Source organism: Colletes latitarsis, chromosome 8 (genome assembly GCF_051014445.1).
Source record: "Colletes latitarsis isolate SP2378_abdomen chromosome 8, iyColLati1, whole genome shotgun sequence".
Lineage (NCBI taxonomy): Eukaryota > Metazoa > Arthropoda > Insecta > Hymenoptera > Colletidae > Colletes > Colletes latitarsis.
The window spans coordinates 28312357-28337139 of NC_135141.1; the positions used below are offsets into that span (position 1 = coordinate 28312357).

The following is a 24783-nucleotide window of genomic DNA, read 5'->3' on the forward strand; positions in this document are numbered from 1 at the left end:
ACTTGTTACTGCTTGCCCCTACTGGTGTCTACATGCCGCTGCATCCCTCTGCTGGCCTCTGCTGACCACCTCTAATATTTTTGGCAACGTACAACGATTACAACTTGTTACTGCTTGCCACTGCTGACCACCCTTGATGCATCTGACAACGTACAACGATTACAACTTGTTACTGCTTGCCCCTACTGGTCTCTGCATGTCTCTGCACGTCTCTGCTGACCGCTGCTGACCACCTCTGATGTTTCTGGCAACGTACAACGATTACTACGACTCCTGCCTTCCTCTGTTAACCTCTGCCAGCGTCCCCTGGCCCAAGCTGGCCTCTGCCAACATCTCCCGACGTCAGCTGACCAACGCTGACCACTGCTGACCGCTGCTGACCACTTGTGACATGATGTGATATAATATAATATGTTTATATGTATTAAAGTGTTGTATAATGTAAATCTCTGGCAATAAATGATATAATTTCAAAGTATTCTATGTATTCTCATCATTTTTTACCGTCCTTTTCCTCTCCAAATCATTCCCTTACCTGTAAGATGCGTACCACCTTCTTCGCAAGTTCACCAGCATTTTAGAAATGTTCCGGGAACTTTGGAAATCCGAATTTGACCTTGACCTTGGCCCAGTTTCGAAACTGGGTCAAGGCCATTCGAATCTTAGAAAAATTCCGGGCGCTTCGAAAATCCGGATGGCCTTGACCCAATTTCGAAAGTAGGTCAAGGCCATTCGAAATTTTAGAAATCTTCTGGCCGACTTGGAAATCCGGATGGCCTTGACCCAATTTCGAAAGTAGGTCAAGGCCATTCGAATCTCAGAAAATTTCTGGGCGCTTCGAAAATCCGGATGGCCTTGACCCAATTTCGAAAGTAGGTCAAGGCCATTCGAATCTCAGAAAATTTCTGGGCGCTTCGAAAATCCGGATGGCCTTGACCCAATTTCGAAAGTAGGTCAAGGCCATTCGAAATTTCAGAAATCTTCTGGCCGACTTGGAAATCCGGATGGCCTTGACCCAATTTCGAAAGTGGGTCAAGGCCATTCGAAATTTTAGAAATCTTCGGGCCGACTTGGAAATCCGGATGGCCTTGACCCAATTTCGAAAGTAGGTCAAGGCCATTCGAATCTCAGAAAATTTCTGGGCGCTTCGAAAATCCGGATGGCCTTGACCCAATTTCGAAAGTGGGTCAAGGCCATTCGAAATTTCAGAAATCTTCGGCCAACTTGGAAATCCGGATGGCCTTGACCCAATTTCGAAAGTAGGTCAAGGCCATTCGAATCTCAGAAAATTTCTGGGCGCTTCGAAAATCCGGATGGCCTTGACCCAGTTTCGAAAGTGGGTCAAGGTCACCGGCATTTCAAAAAACGCTCCGGGCACTTTGGAATTCCAGTTTTAAGTAGAGAAACGGTTTCTTATGTCTAAGGGAATAATGGGGAGAGGAAAAGAAAGGTAAAAGTGATGGGAACACATAGAATTCTTTGAAATTATATCATTTATTGTCATAGATTTACATTATACAAAGTTTTAATACATGTACATCATGTTAGAAGTTGTTAACAAAGGTCTGCGTGGTCAGCAGGGGTCAGCAGAGGCCAGCAGAGGGATGCAGAGGCATGCAGAGACCAGTAGGGGCAAGCAGTGACAAGTTGTAATCGTTATACGTTGTCGGAAGCATCAGGGGTGGTCAGCAGCGGTCAGCAGAGGACAGCGGAGGCATGCAGAGATCAGTAGGGGCAAGCAGTAGCAAGTTGTAATCGTTATACGTTGTCAGAAGCATCAAGGGTGGTCAGCAGTGGCAAGCAGAGATCACCAGGGGCGAATAGTAGCAAGTAGTAATCGTTGTATGTTGCCAAAAATATTAGAGATGGTCAGCAGAGGTCAGCAGAGGGATGCAGAGGCATGCAGAGACCAGTAGGGGCAAGCAGTAACAAGTTGTAATCGTTGTACGTTGTCAGATGCATCGAGGGTGGTCAGCAGTGCAAGCAGAGGATAGCGGAGGCAGACAGAAGACAGTAGTGATCGTTATGCGTTGTCAGAAATATAAGCGGTGGTCAGCAGAGGCCAGCGAAGGTTGGCAGAAGTTAGTAATAATCGTTATACGTTCGAGAGGCCAGCAGACACATGCAGATGCAAGCAGAGATCTGTGAAGGCAAAGAAAGACTTAGAGGTGCAAGCACTAGCAAGCATTGATCGTTATACATTGTCAGAAATACCAGCAGTGATCAGCATTGGTCAGTAGAGTCCAGCAGAGGCCAGTTAGGCCAGCAGTGGCAAGCAGTAGCAAGTAGTGATCGTTATGCGTTGTCAGAAATATAAGCGGTGGTCAGCAGAGGCCAGCAGAGGCTGGGAGAGGCTGGCAGTACACAGTTGTAATCGTTATACGTTGTCAGAAGTATCACGAGTGGTCAGCAGCGGTCAGTGGAGGCCAGCAAGGGCAAGCAGTAGCAATTAGTAATCGTTATACGTTATCAGAAATATCAGGGCTGGTCAGCAGTGGTCAACAGAAGTTAGTAGCAATCGTTATACGTTCGAGAGGCCAGCAGACATATGCAGATGCAAGCAGAGATCTGTAAAGGCATACAGAGACTTAGAAGTGCAAGCATTAGCAAGCATTGATCGTTATACATTGTCAGAAATATCAGCAGTGATCAGCATTGGTCAGTAGAGTCCAGCAGAGGCCAGTTAGGCCAGCAGTGGCAAGCAGTAGCAAGTAGTAATTGTTATACATTGTTAGAAATATCAGGGGTGGTCAGCAGTAGTCAGTGGAGGCCAGCAGACACATGCAGAGGCAAGCAGAGATCTGTAAAGGCAAACAGAGACTTAGAGGTGCAAGCACTAGCAAGCATTAATCGTTATACATTGTCAGAAATACCAGCAGTGATCAGCATTGGTCAGTGGAGGCCAGCAGAAGCATGCAGAGGCAAGCAGTAATCACGTGTAACCAGTAATAATAGCTCTATGGTGTCAGAAGTTGTCAGGAGTTTTCACTTGTCATCGGAGGCCAGCAGCGGCAAACAGAAACCACGAGTAGCTTGCAGGGTTCAGTAATTGCAGTGTTCAGTTCTGATTACAGTTGCTTTCATGTGCCTGCAATTTAAATTCATTTAGTTAATTATTTATACTCAATTATATTAACGCCAAAGGCCTAAACTTGTCTAGAAACAGTTCTGTTCCTGTCAAAACACACTGCTAACCTAACCTCGACACTGCAACATATATTCTTAGTCTCTACGTTTCTTCGAGCAAATACACGGTTGCACAACACATCAAGCATAATGCACATTAACTTGAGACTATATGTACGTCAATCTAATTAATAAACACTGTCTAATTACTCCTGAAGACACCGGTAACCCATGCTTGACATTCCAACACGTATTCCTAGTTTCTACGTTTCTTTGAATAAATACACGGCTTCACAACCTCAATCTAATTAATAAACAGTGTTTAAAGCTTCTTACCATTATAATAACTGCAGTAGTATCCACATGTGACTGCATTCTTGCCCATTTAAATGTCCGTTTAGTTTTTCCGTGACATTTCCTGTGCATAAGTAGAGAACGTGTGACGTGTGACCCATCGGTGACCCATCAAAACGCTGAATTTTCCGAGGGATAGTTCGTTATTTGCAACGCTAGATGGCGCTTATTTACCGACCTCGAGCCCCCTGGTGTTAAAACGCCCAAGTTTGTCGTCGAATAGTTCGTTACCATCAACGCTAGATGGCGCTTATTTACCGACCTCGAGCCCCCTGGTGTTAAAACGCCCAAGTTTGTCGTGAAATAGTTCTTATCGTCCCCGCTAGATGGATTTCTCGACAAGCTTAGGCGTTTTAGCACCAGGGGGCTCGAGGTCGGTAAATAAGCGCCATCTAGCGTTGAAGGTAACGAACTATTCCACGACAAACTTGGGCGTTTTAACACCAGAGGGTTTGAGGTCGAAAAAACGAGCGCCATCTAGCGTTGCAAATAACGAACTATCCCTCGAAAATCAGCATTTTGATGGGTCACCGATGGGTCACGCTTTCTTTAACTTATGCACAGGAAACATCACGGACAAGCTAAACGGACATTTAAGTGGGCAAGAATGCAGCCACTATACTATTGCATTTATTATAATGGTAAGAAGCTTTAGATACTGTGCGCCTAACATAGGTCGGAAATTAAAAATGCCTGGACAGTCGAGAATCTCGTCTCGAGATTTTAGTTGTTCAAGAGCGAGAAGGCAGAGGTAAGCCTTTCTCTCTCGACTCCCACGAGGCGGTCAGAAATTACTTCAGGTAGCTTTGGAGAATCGAGTAAGAGAGCATGTGTCAATTTGCCTTTGCAACTCTCCGAAACTTTACGAGGTGATGCACGCGTGATCTGGCATAGTGTAAGAAAGTGCAATGAGATGTCCCCGGTGCAACCAAGGCTCCATCAGGCATCTGGAATAGAGAGTAAGGTACGCTGTTAGAAAGAGGGGGTAAATAGGTGGCATGCAAGAGAAGAATGTTACAGAAACAAGATAAAATGAACAAGATTGTTGAATATTAAATATATATTTAACAAATATATAACAAAATGTTGAATGTCTGCTTTTTCGTGGCAACCTGCGAGATGTACCTACGATCCATTGTAGATGTCGCCAACAAGGTGCAAGAAATGCGACAGGAGTTTCTGCACTAACGAAATGCATTCGCCGTGTTCTGTTTACAGTATTACCGTGGTTGCGTCCATCATCGTCGTTAGGTACGCTCGTTTCCCCGCTCCATCCATTCAAAGATTATTATGTCCCGCACGATTTGTTGGTGATGTCCGAAGGCGTGGTGCGTTCGCGTGCTTCTGAAAGCTACTTCGCGTGACGATCGATCTCGGAGGTGGCGGGTCGCCGTGACGGCACGCAGCGATGGTTCTCTATTACGCGACGGTCTACGGGATTTTGGTGGCCGCGCTCGGTGTCAATGCTCTGCACGCGAAAGATCCGTTGGCGCACCACGGGAGATGCGAGCCGATCACGATCAATTTATGCATGAACATACCGTACAACGAGACGATCATGCCCAATCTGATGAACCATCAGAAGCAAGAGGACGCTGGCCAAGAGGTGCATCAGTTCGCGCCCCTGGTTAAGATGAAGTGCAGCCCCGATCTGCGTTTTTTCCTGTGCACGGTGTACGCGCCCGTCTGCACCATCATCGACAGGGCCATACCCCCGTGCAGATCGTTGTGCGAGAGTGCTCGCGCTGGATGCGAACGTCTGATGAACACCTTCGGATTCGCCTGGCCGGATAATCTCGATTGCTCCAAGTTGCCCGAGAACGGGGGCCCCGAGCTCTGCGTTGGTCACAACGAGACCACACCGCCGGAACCCTCGGCGCCCGTGTACCCACCACCCCGTATGCCGGTCGCTGAATTCCAACCCTCCTGGCCAGGCGGCCCGAAGCCCTTCGGTAGCGGCTACATGGTCGGCGCCAGAGACTTTGGCTTTGTCTGTCCGTTGCAGTTCAAGGTTCCCCACGAGCTCGGTTACTCCTTGAAGGTCGGCGATAATGTCGAGAAGAATTGCGGCGCACCTTGCGACGGAATGTTTTTCACCGAGAGGGAACGACGATTCTCACGAATCTGGGTCGGCACCTGGGCCTCCGTTTGTGCAGCCTCCTGTTTCTTCACCTTCTTGACGTTTCTCATTGACACCGATAGATTCAGGTAAATAAAAGTGGGTTCACCTTGATGCTCGTAACATCAAGTGGGAGGATCTTTAAGTTTGAAGCAATCAAACTGATACCTATCTCGCATCTAATCTAATCGAATCTTTAGAAATTAACAAAGAGTATAGATTCAGGTAAATAAAAGTGGGTTCATCTTGATGCTGGCAACATTAAGTAGGGGGGGTCTTTAAGTTTGGAGCTACTTTAAAGCAATCAAACTGTATCTCGCATTTAATCTAATCGAATCTTTAGAAATTAACACAGTATTTTATGTATAGGTATCCTGAAAGGCCGATCATCTTCTTGTCAGTTTGCTACCTGATGGTAGCGCTGGCGTACGTGATTGGCTGGGCTGCTGGTAATTCCATTTCGTGCAGGGAACCTTTCCCACCTCCTCTGGAGAGAATTCAAATGGCGTCGACGATAACGCAAGGTACCAAGCACGAATTGTGCACGGTACTCTTCATGATACTCTACTTCTTCGGGATGGCGTCAAGTATATGGTGGGTCATCCTGACTTTAACGTGGTTCCTAGCTGCTGGTTTGAAATGGGGCCACGAAGCGATAGAAGCTAATTCGCAGTATTTCCATTTAGCTGCTTGGGCAGCACCGGCGATAAAAACAGTTACTATTCTTGCAATGGGAAAGGTGGAAGGTAGGCAGTTGAATGCAGTGAAATTGAAATACTGTATAACATGACTTATTTGTAATTATAACAATTGTTTCTATTTATTCTTGCAGGAGATATACTATCAGGTGTTTGTTACGTAGGACTTTGGAACGTCGAAGCTCTACGCGGGTTTGTCTTGGCACCATTGTGCGTCTACCTTATTCTTGGGACTGTCTTCTTGTTGGCTGGATTTGTGTCTCTGTTCCGTATACGTACGGTCATGAAACACGATGGTACAAAGACTGACAAATTAGAGAAATTAATGATTCGTATCGGCATATTTTCCGTGTTATACATAGTTCCTGCGCTGATTGTAATCGCTTGCTTATTTTACGAGCAAGCTTATTTTGATCAATGGATGCTGACTTGGAATATGGAGATGTGTTCGAGACCTGGGCCGCAATCTTTGTATTCGATGCCATGCCCCGTTGGCGAACGCACACGCGACGTTGGGAGACGGCCGGAATTTGAGGTTTTTATGATAAAATATTTAATGGCTATGATTGTTGGAATAACAAGTAGCTTTTGGGTATGGTCAAGTAAGACCCTCTCCAGTTGGCGACAGTTTTTCAATCACATACAAGGACGTCGGGTAGAAGCGTATGTTTAAAGACATCTGAAGTATATTTAAAAAATTTCGTAGAACAAAACTGGAGAGGTTTTGTCTTTCTCAATCGTCGCATCTGTTCATTAAACAAAACATTCGGATAACTGAAGTAACACGTAACAATGCATTTTTTATCATAGCTGATAAAATTCGAATAATTTATGTGATCGTATGTTCGAATAATTCGCATAAAAGGAATAAGTTTTTACGGTTCGATTTATGGAATACAGATCTGTGTAGCAAGATATGCATTTTTAGATAATTTTTTTTTTATACTTCTTCAGCAGAGATGAGCAGAATATTATTCGAATAAAAACTGCCCGACAGTTTAATTTATAATTCTGATCGTAAGTTTCATCGAACAAATGACGAATTAAAAATTGCAAATTGAAATCCTTTATTCGAATTTTGTTCATCTCTGTTTATAAATGCATCGCAAATAACTATGGGGATTATACAAATGTATTGTGCCAAAATACCTTCTTTTTTTTTTTTTATTATTGAGACAGCTGTATGTTTGTTTAAGCTATTTGTGAATTCTTTTCACTATACTTTTATGAAAGTTCTGTAAGGATTGTATAAAATGTTAAAACTAATCATTGGTTAGTTTGCAAGTATTATTAGACAATGTTTACATTATATTTTAAGTAGTATACTCTTCCCTTATGCCTTACCAGAATTCGCAACTAATGTCGTCGTTTAAGTTAAGTTAAAGAAAAAAAAAAAAAATGCTCAAACTGTTTGCAGACAAAGTGTTCAAAGTTTATAAGTGTACTTTTATATTATGCACAAAACGGTGAGTCTAATTTATAGCTCATTGTATTTTCAAACCTTCCACTTTAGGTCGATAGATCGAGAACTATTACGCTTACTAATCTCGCGATGATTTCTACGGTTTTACGAAGCAGCTTTAGAGATATTTAATAATATTGAATCAAGACTCGAGAAACATTCGAAAATTTCTTTTAATCTGATCATCGAAGAATCTTTTGATGTTTTTCCTTCTTTCTAATAGATTTACGAACGTTGTCTCTATACAATAAAATTTGAGACAAACGGATCTTCGAAAGATGTAAAACCGACTTGTAAGCATACGTTACTCTAGGTTAACTAAATTGTATATATATATACTTATATGCATTAATTTTACTATGTACTATAAAATATTTTTAAAAAGTTATGTACATATATATGTCCGCCAAATGTTTGGCACGTTTGTATGTTTCCTATTCATAATCAAAACTAACGCGGGTGACTCGACGGAGCATTAAACCGCTCGAATCGCTCGAACTGTGCTCGGTAACGACTCGAGCATCGAATGCAATCATTGTTCCAATTTTACTGATCAATTCGTCCATTGAAACTGTCGAGCTTTTGTGTATGTCATGTATTTACGGCGATCGATGATAAAACTTATAATAAAATGCTGTAATTAAAATGGCCGTTCGTACGTTGAAGTAGATGCGCAAAATATCATACATGAAATATACGTGACGTTGTGTAAAGTAATTATAACTTTTATATTCTTTATATAATAAATCTGAATATATATATACATACAAACAAGTTTATACATCTTCTTTTATTTAATCAAATTATTATTCGTTCACAAATCACGATTATAAAGTGCGTATACAAATTTCTGTAAATTGTACTATACGAAATTACGTTCAGTTTTTTATTTTGTTCATTTGCGGCGATTTGAGAATCCCCTTTCTTCGTAAGTATTTTACAAGAAGCGGTGTCACGCCTAACGTTATCGAAAGCCGTACAGGAGCGAACAGCTTGTGAATGGCATAAGCCAACAAGAACTGCGACGAGCTACTCAGTACACGTTCTACGTGTTCGTTATTATTGTCTAACATTGTTTTAACCAGAGGCGTTACATCTAGTCCACTGAAATCAGTAAATTATTTTCGTAAGTACAATTCGATGACTCACTGGCCCCTTGGCGTTCGAGTTGTACGGAAAGTTTGAAATTGCAGAAACTAACCCTATCACAGCTGCGTAAAATCCACCGAGAGATATCAGAGATATTCCTATATGAAACACGAGAACTGTACGCCCATAATCCCTTACTATTATTTTAAACCTTTCTTTCTTAGTTGAACCTATATACTCTTGCGGTTTTACGTTGGTGGACTTTGCACTGTTCGACTGCTGGGACGAATCTGTCGTATATCTCATGCTAAGGATATATTTTGGCCGAGGCACTGTTCGCAAAAAGGTAGTCGTAGCGAGGATCTGGCTTGCAGGACCTGAGCGACATATTACAATTTTCACACTGTTCATCTTGGCGCTAATTAGACGAAATGCGTCTTCGTCGGCGCTCTGTTAATTTTTTACCGACTATAACGATATTTGTTCGCGTTAATTAGAGCGTCCAGCACTGATCGATCAATCGTAAATTACTGTACAACGTTACGAGAAATCTATCGTCGAGGCACGTTGTGCGAACAAATGTAAAATCTTCGCTTAATTTATGGCATCCCTCCACCGCGAGCAAAAAATGATCTTTACGTAGAATATAATTTTTGTTTATTTAGTAAAATTCATTATTTCTTAAGTGGCTTTATAGTTCTTTTATCTCTTACTAACCACTTATGTCCTGTTTCATTTGCGGGAAACAGACGTTTCGATAATGCGATCTCTGCATGTCTTCGGCGATGTATTTCCCGTGCCTGGCCCACTGGCCGCCAGGCATGTTCAAATGCGTGGATTTCCCGGTGGAGCAGAACGGCTTCGGTACGTTGCTTTGCATCGTGCTATTCAAACTGACCGCGCCGAAGCAGTCGTACGAGCCCACGTGGTTATCGCCACAAGTTATCGGAGTGCCCGTCGAAGGCGCTGTCGGCGTCGATCGTTCGGAAAAGAAAGACTTGCAATCGTCGCTTTTACCATAAAGTAACACAGGCGCAGCGATGTCACGTGACCTTTCGGGGGTAAAGCGACCGGTCTCGTTCGCATATATTTCGGAAACGTTCGTAGGAAGCGGTAGAGCGGGGGGATCAGGATAACGCCGTACGCTTGTCACGTGAAAAGCGTTTATGCGACTTCGGTACACCGTCGCGTACCGTGTGCACTGCATCTCGCCTAAAGGAATGCTTGCTGAAAAAATTACAATTATTTTATTCGTAGGAGCGATCGCATTCACGCTGAGTTTGAAATGAAAATGGAGGTCGGAGAAACCGTCGAGTGTTCCAGAGCAAACAAATATAATTGCAATTTTCAATATACACAAATGGAACGAAATGGCGCTGTCGCGAGCGCATGATTCTGTTGTTTTCAGATCTACGCCATCTCCGTCAGAATCAGCCTAATCGATTTCTACGACCTTGAAGAACACTGGAGGGAGAAGTCTACGCTCGCGACCCATAATTAACTATCGTTTTAACTTTTAGTTTTGACATTACAGACATTAGAAAGCAACAGATAATTACAATTTGGTTATTTCTGTCTCAGGAAACTTGTATAAACTTTTTTCATTTTTTTTAAAAAAATAAAATGCGTCGAAACACTCGAAAAGTAGTAGTTCAGGTTGACTCGGTTGTTTTCGAGACACTAAGGACAAATAAACAATTCTACGTGGAAGGTGTGGTTCTTTACCACGACTTAAGTTTTTAAATATTTGTATACGAAGGAATAAAAGCGAGCAATAGTTATTTTTTACACTGGAACACTCGTGGACTAACTCGTCAACATTGTATTACCAGAAAGTTATATAAATTAATAAAAATGCATCGATGACGTTGCATCTTGTTAACATTCACTACGAAATTTATTATCATTCTTTTCCACGCGAAAATATATTGCTACGTCATCGTGTTGTTTTGACAACAACGCATTACGGATGTAAAGATACTGTCGCCACAAGTATTCGTTTCTTTAAAAAATAGTTGCTGACAACGCTATAAAAAAATGATATTCTGCCCCCTGACACTATCTATATAATATCGATAATCATATCGATCTGTATTCACGAATTTTCACTTCGTTCGTCACGAAAACTTAATTAAATTCGATTGACGTATCTTTACAAATTAGTAATAATAACGGATACAAACTTTTACATAAAAATACGTTGGAAATTTCATACCTGCATGTGAAATACGTAAAACAGTTGTCAATAAATCGGAAGAGTTACAGATACGTGACAATGCCATCGTAGAACCTTAAGCTCACTTACGGACAGCTATTCTTTGTCACGACACTCGTACACTGACAATACAATCTATCCTACAGGTTATACGGCGTAATGGTTGCATATAATTAGTCCAAGTTGTTTGTAAAATCCGGTATTTTCAAACTAATTTTAGAACAACAGTCTCTGCGAAATGAACTAACCTAATGGCATTCCGGTTTCGTATTCTCTATCTTACAAGTTAAGACACGACACTCCTCGATTATTCTCACAATTCTAATAAAATGTTTGGTCGAAGAAATCAAACCGGTTAATGATATACGTATATCTCCACGAATCTAGAAATATTATAGTGTGCACTATCTATACAAGCGTACACGAAAAAATAGCCATTTTGAAATACTATTTTTATCTGCGATGCGCATATAGGCACTGATATGCCCTCTGTAGTTTGCATCGGTAAACTGAGGGCCACAATAACGACAGCTGGGGAAAAAAAAGAGTTTTAAATCGTTTTGGAAAAATTATTTTCAGTTGCAGAGGTCAATTACAATCATTTTCGGTGAATACACATATGCCCAAAATCCTGCCCACTTTCGAGAAAAAAATTCTTTACCAAAAATATAACGCGTGTAAAGAAGTAAACGATCTATTCTGCACTTCGCCTGTGTCTATACCTGATTCAATATATTCTATAACTTGTCTATTCTTGTTAGATACTAGAAAATTGGTTGCATGTAGTTCGATCTGTTCACCGCTAGATGGCTATACCATTTCATTGGCCGCTTCGTAGACCGTCACGCTGCATGCTGATAAACTTGATTAATGTTATTGTTAATTTATTATCCCACTTGCAAGTAATTCACTCGGTTCAGTTTTCGTATTCTATACTACTATGAAATGATTAATTTCATTTCTATCAAAAATACATAGTATTGATGATTATAGACAACCGATACGAAAACAATTTTATTAAAAATATTACCATCATTTTGGCCCAACATTCGTGCGTTCAGAGATTAGTGAAACTTTTCTGCCTATTGTTTAAAATTGATTCGCTTGTTCTCTGGCGGCACAAATGTGTTTTCGTAGCAGCTTGACCGTAGTACAATGGTGTAAGTTGGGATAACACTTACACGGCGTCGACGTATAGTTTCACGTTGCATCGTTTGTAGTTGAAAAGTCACCAGTATTCTACGCGCTGTGCTTCCTACAATTTCGACGGTGCCGCCGTGTTCCTCGCGCGCGTTCCGATCATTGTAAAACGACTTTCTTTTCTATTTAATGAAACGATAGTTCGGTCAAGGTACAATTACGTGTTTCATAAAGAAACACGGAACATCTCTCCGTGAAATATTCGTGGACAGTACGAAAGTATACTACGGGTGCATAACGTTATAAAAACCATCGAATTAGCGATTTATATCAAACCAGTGTACAAAATTGATATTTTACGAGCGTGGTGTAACCGTCGTGACCGATAACGAAACTAGTAATAACTGTTCACACCTTCGTGGAATTCAAGGTAACAACTTTTCTATTAAAATACATAAACAAAGTTTTATCTTAACCACGATGATACCAATGAAAGATATATCTAAAGACGATACTATTAAAAATTAAGATATATCCTATTAATATGTTCCCTCTATTAATAATTACATTTCTCGTAATCGAAAGTGGAATGATTATAAAATGTTACGTAAAAAATTGTCGATAGGAAAACCCGCGATCGAAATTAATAGTAAGATTTGCCAGTTCACTGAAATACTGTGCCATTTCAGCGGTAAATAAAGCATTCGTGGAGTAAAAATAAGGTGCGAGAAAGTGAAGGGAGACAAAAGAATCGCGCTACGGCCATCGCGAGTGGCAACGAGCGAATGCTTCTGGATGGATAACAAGGGCTCCGGTTTAGGGCAAACTTCCGCGGAGTGGGGGAAGAGGGGGCCGTTAGCCGAACGTGCTGCCCGCATCTCTTATTGAAAGCTGACTCGACCCATATTTCGTTCCGTCGGTTACACGTCGTTCTTCCTTACTCCTCCATGCCTTTTTCTTCTCTTTGCTTACGTCACCTATGAAATTTGACGGGTGTACCTAATCGACCTACCAATAAAACATGTAAATTTATGCTGACCGCTACGCGTCTGTCCTCTACGTTCTGTTGATGATCCAAAGATATCCTTGACCGCGCGCTAAGGCATGCATTTCCGTCAAAATTATTAATTACGTAGAATGACAATTTTGATAAATAACGACGATATTTTAGACACTTAACCCTAATGCGATCGACTAATGGTATTTTACTGATACTCATTCTTATCGCTAAAGGTGTCCATCAGAAATTTTAAGAAACTGTATTTTACTAAAACTCACTGTCGTCGTTAAACCTGTCCATCACGTAGTTTGTGGAAAGCGTACATTTTTTTTTACACCGTCTCTGCCACACGTACTCGCGAATGACCCGGTTATATACGTGCTCAAAATACAGTTTACATTTGCTAGAGTCGAGGAAAAGATTTTTTTGGAGGTTAACATCGAATGTTATACAAATTAATAAAGTACTGGGAAATATTTTAATGGGAGATTCTAGAGGCCAAAATAAGACAAAAATCAAGAATACCAATTTGTCGATGGAGGCTTCGTTAAAAAGTTATTAACGTTTAAAGTTCCGGCTGTAGAACTGCAATTTGTCCACCTACTTGAATTTTTTTCTCGAAAGTGCGTAGGATTTCGGGGGTATGTCTATTCACGAAAAATGATTGTAATTGACCCCCGCAACTAAAAATAATTTTTTTAGAACGATTTGAAAATTTTTAATTTTGTCGAAAAATTTCGCACCTTCTTGAATTTTTTTCTCGAAACTGAGTAGGATTTCGGGGGTATGTCTATTCACGAAAAATGATTGTAATTGACCCTTGCAAGTAAAAATAATTTTTTTAGAACGATTTGAAATTTTTTGATTTTGTCGAAAAATTTCATCACCTACCCGAATGTTTTTTTCGAAAGTGTGAATCAACAAGATCTACGAATTGTATTATGTGTATCTGTACGCTCTACATAAATTTAATTGGTCACGTTCGTGTCATCAACACGTGTCGGTTCCGTGCAAAACAGCAAAAGAAAGACACACGATAAACGTTGTTATGTTATATAATTAACACCTGCCGACACGTGTACGTTGGTCACACGTTCGATGTGTCGCGACTGTAAATAATAATATTCTCGAATTAAAGCACCGCTAATAATATATTTTTAATTTTGAAATTAATTTGTTTGAGAATTATTTTTTAAGAAATATTCGATTGAAATGTTACGACCGCGGTACACGTTCTTCCTCCATTTTATTACCATCGTTGGCTCGATCGAGCACGCGCAATAATTGATTACACGAGACGTGGAAAATGGTTCCAAGCCGTGATTTCTTCATCCCGTTTTACTTTGAACGTCTTTTTAAGACTTCGCTAATTGCCGCGTTGAGCAAACCAAAGAACCACTTAACAGTAGTCAACTTCATTAATTTTACTCTTGATTCCATTCGTCTAATTAATGCCCTTATCTCCAATGGTTCCTAACGAGTGTGGTCAACGTTAATTGCAAGAGTCACTCGATCAATGAAACATTTACATTCGTTTGTTACTATTTATACGGGAATCAATGTTGAACTACAATTTGTTACATTTTTCATTGCATCTTTACGTATCATCCAAACACGATCTTGTTTAAATTATTTTTAATTACAAATTGTTTATATCACTTTTTAGAATCATTCGACTATATAGATTAAAAGATAGTTCGAACAGAGTCCTATCTGCCTTCATTTTCATTGGGGCAAACCAAAGCAATTCATTGGCAAGAATGTCATGACAATTTCAACAATCTACAGCAATTAATTACATTTACGAATAGATGCTTCTCGTTTCACATTGGAATCCCAAATGAAGATGCGTATTTTTCTGCTCGAACAAGCTTTTTCTCCCGCTTACATAAGTACACACAGCTTACGAAGAAAATAATAATTTTCCTCGTCGACCTTCCCGCGACAATGAATTAGTTATTCCTGATTTACATTAATCGCACAAAACACTTTGAACGCAGAAGGATATACTGCATAAAGTAATTATCCATCGAAGTGATTTCATCGCTAAATGTATATTTTCAATAAATCAAAAATAGTCTCTGTCATTATGTCAAATCAATTTCAAAACGATTAACGTTACTCACGTTTGTGTCTTTCTTCCCCCTCCCTAGATACCGCGTCATCGTTTCGAAAAAAAAATTCCTGCGGATTAATTCAATTTCTCAGATACGTGTGCATATTTTCCTCGAGTAAAAACTGTTTAAATAAAACGGACAGACGGACCGTGGACACCGATCTGTTACTTGGAACGAGAGTTCGTTTACAGTAACATAACCTCTCGTGATCCCCTTTCCTCTTTTCTAACAAAGTCGACGTAACGCGGTCCGCGAAAGAAAAATGTAAAAATGACGTACGATCTCATTATCGGCGCGATTCTGGCGCGGAAATAAGCCTTGGAAATTGATAAAACAAACGATTTAACGCGCTGCCGCGCACGCTCTTCGGAACGATAATCGACCGTCCACACTCACCGTTGATAAGCGATAATTCAGAAATATATTACGCGTATAATGTGTATGTGGAGCAAGTTGGACGACAGTGACTAATAAGGCGAGCCCGCGCGATAATTACAATGAAGCCGGACTTTCGACTGGGGGTCCAGGAGGAGTCGACTCGAACAATGGTAAACTATAAATTGCACTCTCCGTTTGATAATTTACGATCTAACGTGTCTTCCGTCGCTTTAAGCTTACGCTCGAAAAATAACAACACTTCTCTGCGTTTCGTTACGATCTCCTCGACCAGTGTCTATCGAATACAATATCACGGTGTATTTTGGATGAATCAGATTCCCAAATTAAACTTTGATATATGTTAGATAACCACTAAACTTACTGCATTAAATGTACGTCTCGTTTCAACACTGCACTGTTTTTGTCCAGTGTTATCCCCACCACTCAATTGCATCTCAATTCTCACACACTCTCACTGTTTCTCGCGTTCTCGACGCACAAGGAAAGATCACGAACCGCCAAATGTCAATTCTGATAGTTTTTGAATTTTTCAAATTTAACAATTATATAGGAATAAATAAAACTGACTATCAAAATCGACAAGTACCGTGCTTCCACGAGAAGAAGGCTCAGCGTCTTTACATCCCCACTCTTGCTGCAGTCCGCTGATTGGCTGCCACCGATCTTCGTCACAGCTTTCGACCAATACCTGTGAGTCAGCGGACTGCAACAGGAGTGGGGATGTAGACACGCTGTGCCTTTTTCTCGTGAAAGAATGGTAGCAACAAGATACAGCATAGATTTTAGGTTAGATCGATCGATATTTCTGCAAAGTTTTATCAAAATTTAGTTGCTTTCTTATGATGTTTTACTATTAAGAAATCAATCGTTTTATAGTAAAAAACTATCTTAATGTTCACGTACTAAGAGTACAACGTGCAACAGGTCTGACGAGGTTATTGCGGAATAGTTAGGGTCAGAAATGGTAATAGTTAAAGAGATACTGTAAGAAACTATAAGTACACTAGTTCTGCTATTTACTTTTTGCAAGAGCAAGAATGCTAATGATTAATTAATATTCCACTATTTCCAACTCATGTTATTGCAATACAGACGAATAAGTACTACAAGAATGTATTAAATGCAAGTTAAAGCATTTTTTTTAAAGAATTTTACAGAATAATCCGTCAAGTTCTATCATAGATATTAGACGAGACAAACTCTTGAGATATATTCAGATTTGATCCCGATTTATTTTTCTTATTTGCAACCAATGTCTAACTTTAGACTAAATGCGGTACTATGAGTTACGAGAAAATGTAACGAACAAGAATAAATGTTAAAACGAACGATCTTGTCCCGTAAATAATACTAAATACGTGAGATTTAAAACGATAATCATAACCATAAAACTAATTAATTTTTTACGCGTTGATCGCGACCTCTGTAGTCGGTACGAACAACTTTTTTCCCACCGTCTCGTTGATAACAAATACGGATTCGGTACGATCAAACACTTATAAATGTTGATTTATCTGATTAACGTGCATATGCAATGTCTACAAAGATAATACTACATCGAATGTTTAGAAACAATGAAAGCAAACTATTTACAGTACATTTTCCGGGAGTTACACACCGATATCGTATGTTTATACAGAAAAATTTTAATAGAGGATTCCAGAGGCCAAAACAAGACGAAAATCAAGAATATCAATTTGTTGATGGAGGCTTCGTTAAAAAGTTATTAACAATTAAATTCAAAAATTTCAAATTTCTAGAAAAAAATTCGAGAAGGTGTGAAATTTTACGACGAAATTAAAATATTTCAAATCGTTCTGAAAAAAATATTGTTAGCTGTGGGGGTCAATTACAATCATTTTTGGTCAACAAACATACCCCCGAAATCCTACTCAGTTTCGAGAAAAAAATTCCTTACCGAAAATCTAATTTCTGGCCAGAAATGTCTGCCCGAATTTTCATGCGAATCTTTAAAACGTCATAACTTCTGAACGGATTGGGCGATTTTAATGTTTAAAAAAGCAAACTACGCGTATTTTGATGGAGAATATGTACAAATCGCAAAAATATTCGGAAAGTTGGTCCTTGACCCCGCAAAATGAGAAAAACCTCATAAAAATGGTCCAATTTTCAAACAGCCATAACTCCTACAATTGTGAATATATTTCAATGAAACTTTTTTCTGAAGTAGTGCTTATGGGTACCTACAAAAAAGTATTAGACAACTTTTCTGTAGGGCGTCAAACAAAATGACTAAAAATGAAAAAGGAAGTTTTAAGAAAAATCGACAGGGGGGGGGGTGCCTAAATTTTTCGGCGAAAAAAAAAATTTTCGAATCGTTTTAAAAAAATTATTTTCGGTTGCGGGGGTCAATTGCAATCATTTTTGGTGAATAAACATACCCCCGAAATCCTACCCACTTTCTAGAAAAAAATTCAGTACGTTCGGAACTTTAAATGTTAATAACTGTTTAACAAAGCCTTCATCAACAAATTGGTATTCCTGATTTTCGTCCTATTTTGACCTCTAGAATCTCCCATTAAAATTTTTCTGTATACAACCATTAATTTGACAAAGTTACAGCACTTTTGAAAAACATTTCCTGCCCTAGATCACTTCCGTCCTAAATAAAGAATCTGACGCAGAATTAGGCGTGCTGCGTTACTTTATTATTTTACCGTCAGATTGTCAGATGGACAATATTTATTCAGTCACGGTAGAACTGAGAAAGAGTTTCTCCCGATTGCATTCCGGCATTTTTAAATATACTCTTACAACCGCGAAGATATTAAAATTAATAGAATTTCGGAAAAATAAGATTCAAGAGGTAAAAAATAATTTGCCTGGCGACGAAGGCGTTAAATATATTTACAAATTCTCCACTTTATTTATCGGGAACCTTAATTCAGCCTTGATCGAATGGGTGACATTCAAGATTAATGCAATCTAACGCCGCCATTGACGCTCCATGATCTTTGAGTGGATCCAACGAACCATGGATTCCTCTATTCACAGAGTTTACTTTAACACAGTGGAATGACATATGCCGCTCTTAATCCACCTCGTTAAGAACGCGAATGATGAAATGGAAATGAGTAATATGCACACAATGAGGAGTGTATCTTACACCAGGCACACAAAGCGCCGCGAAGCATGTCAAATAACAGGGCTAAATAAGGCTGCGAGATAACAACAGCTGTACTCACGAGCAGAATAATAATTACGGCGCGATACCTGGTGTGAACGTACCACGGTGTTGGTGGTAGTAAGGACAAAAGATTCTACGGACGTTCTCCTTCGTAACTGTGTGCCCCACGATTACCATAAAGGGACTTCAGATATTCACCGATGGTACTCGAGGTTCCTTTCCGACTTACAAGGAGAGATCCCTGTGGAGTTTCATTGTTACTTGGAACCGATGCGTTTAATTTTGTAACGCGTGCTACATATATACGATAGTTTCGTAAACATTTCTTTTTTCGGTAAATGCCGATTACCTCGTTAGCGATGCACGATAGCAATTTTTTACAAGATATAACTTCGACTGCAAATGACCCGTACTAACTGAATACGTAAAAAAAAAATTTTTTAAGCTGACCTTCGTAACTCGGAAAGACGAAAAATATGAACGGATTGTTAGAGTTAACGTGTATTTGAAATCCTTTAAGCCCGAGAAGCCTGAATGGCAGGAATATTCTACGGAGGATACCCCAATGTCTGGACTCGTCGGATCTTTGCGCAACTTGGAGGACACTTCCGGGAACGCGGCGCAACCTTATCGAAAGAACAGCCTCGCCATTGCTTTGCATTCGAATTTGACCGGTTTCACGGCCGCTAACAATCAAGAAATCTCCACTTTTCACGTCGTCGATTCGGCTAGAAGACGACTGAGCAATGTCAGCGACGTGGTGTCTAGGAAGATCTCTCACACGATACGCTGGAGGACCGTTTCCGCTTCGATTGAACTCACCGTGTCGCAGGTAATCACCCAGTACTTCTGTCTAAAAATAATTTCAATTCCAAGGTTTTATCCTGAGAGGGCTAGTAAGTAGAGCATGAAGATCTGTTTACCTTAAGTTAAAAAATAGTGGTGTCACAGATGGTGCACAATTGTGGACCGTAGAATTGTTCCTGTTGAAAAACGGACATGAAATTAATCTAAAAATTGAATTTAAGAGCATTGCATTCGACCGATGTTACTTGCCTTTTGTCCAGGGCTCCTCGCTGTGCGCCCAGTACATTCGAAATCGTTTAAAACGATCCGGAATCTTTCAACGAAAGCTTGGCCTGAAGAGAATGAGGAGCGCCATGTTGCTTCCCGGCGGTGGTGTCGTCGGTGAGGTCTATCCAGAGTTGACGTCGGTCGGGGCCGAGCTGGAAAAAATGCATCCGAAATTGTTCAATCGTGTCGCCCGACAGATCGGTTGCAGCAGCTTCTCGTCGGAACAATCCGCCAGCGAGGCCATAGTCGACGTCTCCAGAGAAATGATCAGAAACGGAGAGATGACCTGGAGCAAGGTGATAGCCCTTTACGCGGTCGCAGGTGGCATTGCAGTGGATTGCGTGCGTCAGGGCAAACCTGAATATCTGCTCGCCGTGCAGAGAGGTGATTAATTACGACGTGATTCCTCCAACCTTGGATTTTTTCATTCTAGCAATGAAAAGACTGTATGAAAAGACATGTCACATCATAATATACGTTTTTAATTCAGTTTTCCGGTTTCAGGTATGACCGATGTTTTAGAAGAGGATCTTGCTGTGTGGATACAAGCGAACGGTGGATGGGTAAGATAAAATATATTATACGTTGAAAATAAAATGTTATTCAAATTTTAGTTCTTTCGTTAAAAGATGTACCCGTTGATTTCAGTCCTCTTTGGCAACACGGTACAGGCCTGTAACAGAAGAGACACCATGGTACACCCATAAGTTTGTACTGTTATTTATATTTACCATGTTTATCGTTGGTATGATCTCGATATTTTTGAAGATTTTAGTTTTATAACACGAACTAGACGTAGCTTGGTAAAGAAATTTATTTATTGTAACTTTAATCCTTATAAAACCTTTTTGTATTACATAACACAGGCACTGCCTGTAAAATATATGCGATCCATGGTGCTATTTATCCGAATAATTACAAGATTTTTTTTAAAAATTCAGGTTCGTTATACTTCACTTTTATATATTTTAATAAATAATTTGTATAAACGAAACTGGTGTTGCTCTTTCACATGTGCATTTCCCGATCCGTCGATTCGGGCTTTTGTACTTCCGTTTCCGATGGTTCGACTAGGTCTGGTCGAAAAGGAGGATTTTCGATGACTTCCTGGTGAAAATAGGTTTTGTCTCACTGTTTAATGAAAATGTACATATTATGTGCAAGATGGCCGGTGACTGTGCGATCAAAGAGAGTTATTTGTTTACTTGCGCTTTAGCAATGGTCGCCATGTACGCAAGAAAACTTTGATTTGTTTCTTCCTTATTGATTACTCGAAGATAATCCTTTCTTGCCTGCAATACTTGCTCTTGCTGTTTTTTGTGTCTGATTGCCAACTCTAACGCTCTACGAAAAAGAAAACAATTAAAAATAATTGAAAACAACTTACGACGAATCAAACAATACCTATTCCAGTTGTACATTTCAAGGTTGATTCGTATGGCTTCTTCGATTAATCCATTTTGCAAAAGTATACCTTCTGCAGTTAACAAATCGCCCGACAGAAGTGCCATTTCTGCCAGTCTCTCCGTTTTACTTGGTAGACTCTATCAATGGCAAATAAATGGGTGTTATTAAATAATATTTCCAGTTATATTTAAATTATTACCTTTATATATTGAATATAATCGACTTTGTCGAATCTTGATATTGCTGCGTATGCTTCTTCCGCGGCATTCATTTCTTTATTGTCGGTTGCCATAACGGCCATACAAGTCCATAATATTTCATTCTAACGGGTAGGTTTGTTTTAGAGAAATCACAACCATATAGGAAACGAAAAGTACACTAATTACCTGAGCAATTCGACAAAGAGACAATGCTTCTTTCCATCTCTTGTTCAGTATATGCTGATGGAGGCTAATGAAAAATGTATAAAACGTAGAAGCTACTAACGCTCCATCGCCGCGACGTATCATCACCATACCGTTATATACATTTACTATACTTGGTTGTTTACCAAATTCACTGAAAGTATTTGCAAAATATAAGCAGAAGTTATAATAGAATAAATTGAATTTAATGCAGGAAAATAAAATTTAACGAAAAACCTGCTTTCTTTATCGATCCTTGTTTTTTTTATTATTTTACGATCGCTATAATGCACGCAATTAGGGCAGAGCCACACTGACAGCGTCGCGTCCAACATTGCTGCTAAGACATTCGCATCAGTCGCCCACGCAATATCTTGCGTCATGGCAGCTGAAAAAGTATGTGAAAACTTATAGAAACGTTGCCACTTTATATTTATCGCGAATACGGAAAGTGTGTACCTATTTTGCATATTCTACCGAAACCCGAAGTTCTTACAGAAACCAAAAATAAATCTTTATTTACATCGATTAACGCTACTTGTCGATCAGTGGGTCCGCCAATATGATTCAACGCTACTCTTGTGATATTTTGAAGATGCGTGTAAGGTTGACTTTCTGTTGTCGGTTTGTTGTAAGCCAACTCCAGAACGTGCAGTACTAAATAATATCTTTCATGAGAAATTATGTATGGAACAATTTTTTTTTTTTTTTTTGTATCCGAGAATACTTTTTGTCGTACATTTTTCATTAGTTTGCGACCTTAGAACCAACGTGTCGGTGCACAATGATACGCAAGGAGGATGAAGTCGTTCCTGCGTCATTCCTTTCCATTTTGGAGTCCCTAGTAATCGACCTTGATAACTGTACAACGATACGCTATTCCATTCAACCAGCAAGAAGTGTCTAAAAAGTAGCGTTTGCATTAACACCGAAGATTTTCTCTGTATTCATCAGAAACATAAAATAATTATTATATACTTCTCTGCAAGAAGTACCGCTGATATACTGGTATTCTTCAAATCGAATATGGCCGGCGTGTTCCAATTTGTTACCGAGTAAACGTGACATTGTGCCGGCGTGATGACAACTAAATGATCGAAACCGAATTCTAACTGAACCACACGATCAGATATGTCTAATGTTTCCCTGATTTCATTATTAATATGTCTGACTTCGATCACTTTTCGTTTAGTCAACGTTGCTTCATAATTATTCCATTCTAATCTCCTGTTTGTTTTTGTTTGTACGGAATCCGTGAATAAAAAAGCAATGATTTTCTATAAAATTTTATTATTATATCTATCGTTTATACCTGTCTATTATATGTCCAGTCAACACGGTTCCATTGCCGCAAGCCATAGCAACCTGAGTACTGTCGTTAGACCAAGCAATACTGTATATACTTCCAACATTAATTTTTTCTAATGAATGGGACCACTAAAAAAAATATATACATATATTAATGATTTATGAATATAAATGACAATGTACGATATGAATATAAACTAACTCCGGTTTTATCGCAAAGCTTGATCGTATTAAATGATCCAACAGCAAAATGGTTTCCAGAGTAACTCCAACTCACGGCCGTAATGGGGTGACTTCCTGCATTGCTGGAAAACAACTGACTGCCGTTTGAGTCCCATACCTTTGGAAAAATGATTTAATTTAAATTTAATTAAATCTTTTGTTTCACAAGGAAAATTCACGCTTTATAATTACGCATACCTTGTACCTGCAATCTTCCCCACCAGAAACTATGAGTCCATGAGTGTGATTCCAACATAAAACCAAAATAAGTCCATCGTGTGCAAGTAACTGAAACGAAAGATTTCTTTAATCATTGATCTGTTCTTTAATAGTCTGAAGACCGCACGCATCTATTAAATTAATAAACCTTTCGAGGTTTGGAGTTGGAATTAAGCGACTGGAATGTTAGATGACCTCCCTGAGAATACAGTACTGTCATACAATCTGGACTCCAGACAGCTGATAAAATAGGCAATGTGCCTCTAACTATAATAGATCGAAGCATGCCGCTACGCGACCAAACTTTTATTAAACCATCCTCTCCAGCTGAAATTTAAAAAGATTTGTGCAGCCAACTATTCGGGATTTCTTCTTTCAAAATGTATTGAATTACCAGTTAGGAGGGCAGAACCATCGGTACTCCATTTGCCTACTGTCGTTGCTCCTTTATGAGCATCGACACTTTTCTCTATACGTCCATTCTTATTCACTAAATGATATTTTCCTACAATAAAAATATCAAATCAGGGCACAGTAATGTATTGGAATAAAAGAAGCAGTGAACATGTTAGTTTTAAATTCTTAAATACCATCCGCTGTAGTAATTAACAAAACATCCAACGATTGCTTCTTCGTAATTAACGTTGTATAGTTTGGCCGTGGATGCCATTGCATATCCGTCGGATAAAAATCATCGGAAAATTCTGTAACGATGCTGGAATGAGCGATTCCGCCTTCCAAGTGCCAAGATATCAATAAATGATCCTCGCTGAAGAAAAAAAAAAAAATAATAATCGGTTATTTCGCGGATGTCTTTTTTTCATGAATATTAAAACATACCCGCAGGAATAAATTTCTTCCGCCGAGCTCCATGCCACGCACGTTACCAGCCGTTTATGGCCATTACGGTTTTGCAATGATATTTTGAATCTCATATTACACGATTCTGTCGCCCTAATTTACGTTTTAATATATTTGTCGACACCTTCCTGGCTTCGTGTACAATTACTGTGCATTTGTCATCGCGAAACTTGAACATTCTACGTACAAATTCGATCGCGTGCTTGGAGGAGCCTTGAAACGACAGAACTTTGTTGTGGCGTATAGTTACCATAGCAATCGGACATTTGCTCGTTTCCTATCTAGTTTAAATTGTTATACAAAGTGTTTCTTAGACAGAAAAATATAAATATATACTTTTCTCAATGTATTAACTGTAAATGAAATGTGTTGATGTACAGGGTGTACAGCCATCTCTGGGAAAAATTTTAATGGGAGATTC

At 39.6% G+C, this 24783-nt stretch overlaps 4 protein-coding genes and 1 long non-coding RNA gene across 7 annotated transcripts; 2 read left to right on the forward strand and 3 right to left on the reverse strand.

Annotated features, from left to right (window-relative positions):
- Nucleotides 1-2268: 2268 nt before the first annotated feature.
- On the reverse strand, nucleotides 2269-3573 carry LOC143344762 (uncharacterized). The gene is made up of 3 exons (XR_013080137.1): nucleotides 3463-3573; nucleotides 2874-3088; nucleotides 2269-2801 (listed from the first exon to the last, which is right to left on the reverse strand). It is a non-coding gene; the product is annotated as an uncharacterized LOC143344762 (long non-coding RNA).
- Nucleotides 3574-4661: 1088 nt separating this feature from the next.
- Nucleotides 4662-8326, forward strand: Fz (frizzled class receptor). The gene is made up of 3 exons (XM_076771978.1): nucleotides 4662-5688; nucleotides 5969-6345; nucleotides 6432-8326. Exons 1-3 carry the CDS (start codon nucleotides 4889-4891, stop codon nucleotides 6968-6970), a joined length of 1716 nt encoding a protein of 571 aa, XP_076628093.1. The 5' UTR covers nucleotides 4662-4888; the 3' UTR covers nucleotides 6971-8326.
- Nucleotides 8327-8531: 205 nt separating this feature from the next.
- LOC143345141 (protein FAM210A) lies at nucleotides 8532-11526 on the reverse strand. Of its 2 annotated transcripts, XM_076771981.1 has the most exons (5): nucleotides 11312-11526; nucleotides 11064-11203; nucleotides 9566-10075; nucleotides 8961-9225; nucleotides 8532-8863 (listed from the first exon to the last, which is right to left on the reverse strand). In XM_076771981.1, exons 2-5 carry the CDS (start codon nucleotides 11128-11130, stop codon nucleotides 8638-8640), a joined length of 1068 nt encoding a protein of 355 aa, XP_076628096.1. In that variant the 5' UTR covers nucleotides 11131-11203; nucleotides 11312-11526; the 3' UTR covers nucleotides 8532-8637. The 2 variants fall into 2 exon arrangements, with proteins under 2 accessions (XP_076628096.1, XP_076628095.1); XM_076771980.1 differs by having other exon boundaries at nucleotides 11064-11526.
- A 761-nt stretch (nucleotides 11527-12287) lies between these two features.
- LOC143345142 (bcl-2-related ovarian killer protein homolog B) lies at nucleotides 12288-20935 on the forward strand. Of its 2 annotated transcripts, none has more exons than XM_076771983.1 (5): nucleotides 12288-12633; nucleotides 19388-19699; nucleotides 19935-20325; nucleotides 20446-20504; nucleotides 20590-20935. In XM_076771983.1, the coding sequence occupies exons 2-5, from the start codon at nucleotides 19433-19435 to the stop codon at nucleotides 20722-20724; spliced, it is 852 nt and encodes a 283-aa protein (XP_076628098.1). In that variant the 5' UTR covers nucleotides 12288-12633; nucleotides 19388-19432; the 3' UTR covers nucleotides 20725-20935. The 2 variants fall into 2 exon arrangements, with proteins under 2 accessions (XP_076628098.1, XP_076628097.1); XM_076771982.1 differs by lacking the exon at nucleotides 12288-12633 and adding an exon at nucleotides 15515-15868.
- Nucleotides 20915-24495, reverse strand: Oseg5 (intraflagellar transport protein Oseg5). The gene is made up of 16 exons (XM_076771977.1): nucleotides 24342-24495; nucleotides 24092-24270; nucleotides 23896-24006; nucleotides 23650-23828; nucleotides 23481-23570; nucleotides 23263-23400; nucleotides 23065-23189; nucleotides 22731-22979; nucleotides 22492-22655; nucleotides 22212-22409; nucleotides 21990-22140; nucleotides 21735-21906; nucleotides 21548-21670; nucleotides 21346-21485; nucleotides 21147-21285; nucleotides 20915-21048 (listed from the first exon to the last, which is right to left on the reverse strand). Exons 1-16 carry the CDS (start codon nucleotides 24434-24436, stop codon nucleotides 20950-20952), a joined length of 2352 nt encoding a protein of 783 aa, XP_076628092.1. The 5' UTR covers nucleotides 24437-24495; the 3' UTR covers nucleotides 20915-20949.
- Between the last annotated feature and the right edge of the window lie 288 nt (nucleotides 24496-24783).

Coding starts and splice junctions, on each gene's coding strand:
- LOC143345141 (XM_076771981.1), bottom strand. CDS start 11,130: ATGGCATTGTCACGTATCTGTAACTCTTCCGATTTATTGACAACTGTT. Junction 10,076..11,063: donor TTTACGTATTTCACATGCAG/GTATGAAATTTC, acceptor TAATTTTTTCAG/CAAGCATTCCTTTAGGCGAG. Junction 9,226..9,565: donor AATGAAACAGGACATAAGTG/GTTAGTAAGAGA, acceptor TATGTCGCTCAG/GTCCTGCAAGCCAGATCCTC.
- Fz (XM_076771978.1), top strand. CDS start 4,889: ATGGTTCTCTATTACGCGACGGTCTACGGGATTTTGGTGGCCGCGCTC. Junction 5,689..5,968: donor ATTGACACCGATAGATTCAG/GTAAATAAAAGT, acceptor TTTTATGTATAG/GTATCCTGAAAGGCCGATCA. Junction 6,346..6,431: donor TGCAATGGGAAAGGTGGAAG/GTAGGCAGTTGA, acceptor TTATTCTTGCAG/GAGATATACTATCAGGTGTT.
- Oseg5 (XM_076771977.1), bottom strand. CDS start 24,436: ATGAGATTCAAAATATCATTGCAAAACCGTAATGGCCATAAACGGCTG. Junction 24,271..24,341: donor GAAGAAATTTATTCCTGCGG/GTATGTTTTAAT, acceptor TTTTTTCTTCAG/CGAGGATCATTTATTGATAT. Junction 21,049..21,146: donor CGACCATTGCTAAAGCGCAA/GTAAACAAATAA, acceptor TATTTTCACCAG/GAAGTCATCGAAAATCCTCC.
- LOC143345142 (XM_076771982.1), top strand. CDS start 15,818: ATGAAGCCGGACTTTCGACTGGGGGTCCAGGAGGAGTCGACTCGAACA. Junction 19,700..19,934: donor TTGAACTCACCGTGTCGCAG/GTAATCACCCAG, acceptor CCTTTTGTCCAG/GGCTCCTCGCTGTGCGCCCA. Junction 20,326..20,445: donor TCTGCTCGCCGTGCAGAGAG/GTGATTAATTAC, acceptor TTCCGGTTTCAG/GTATGACCGATGTTTTAGAA.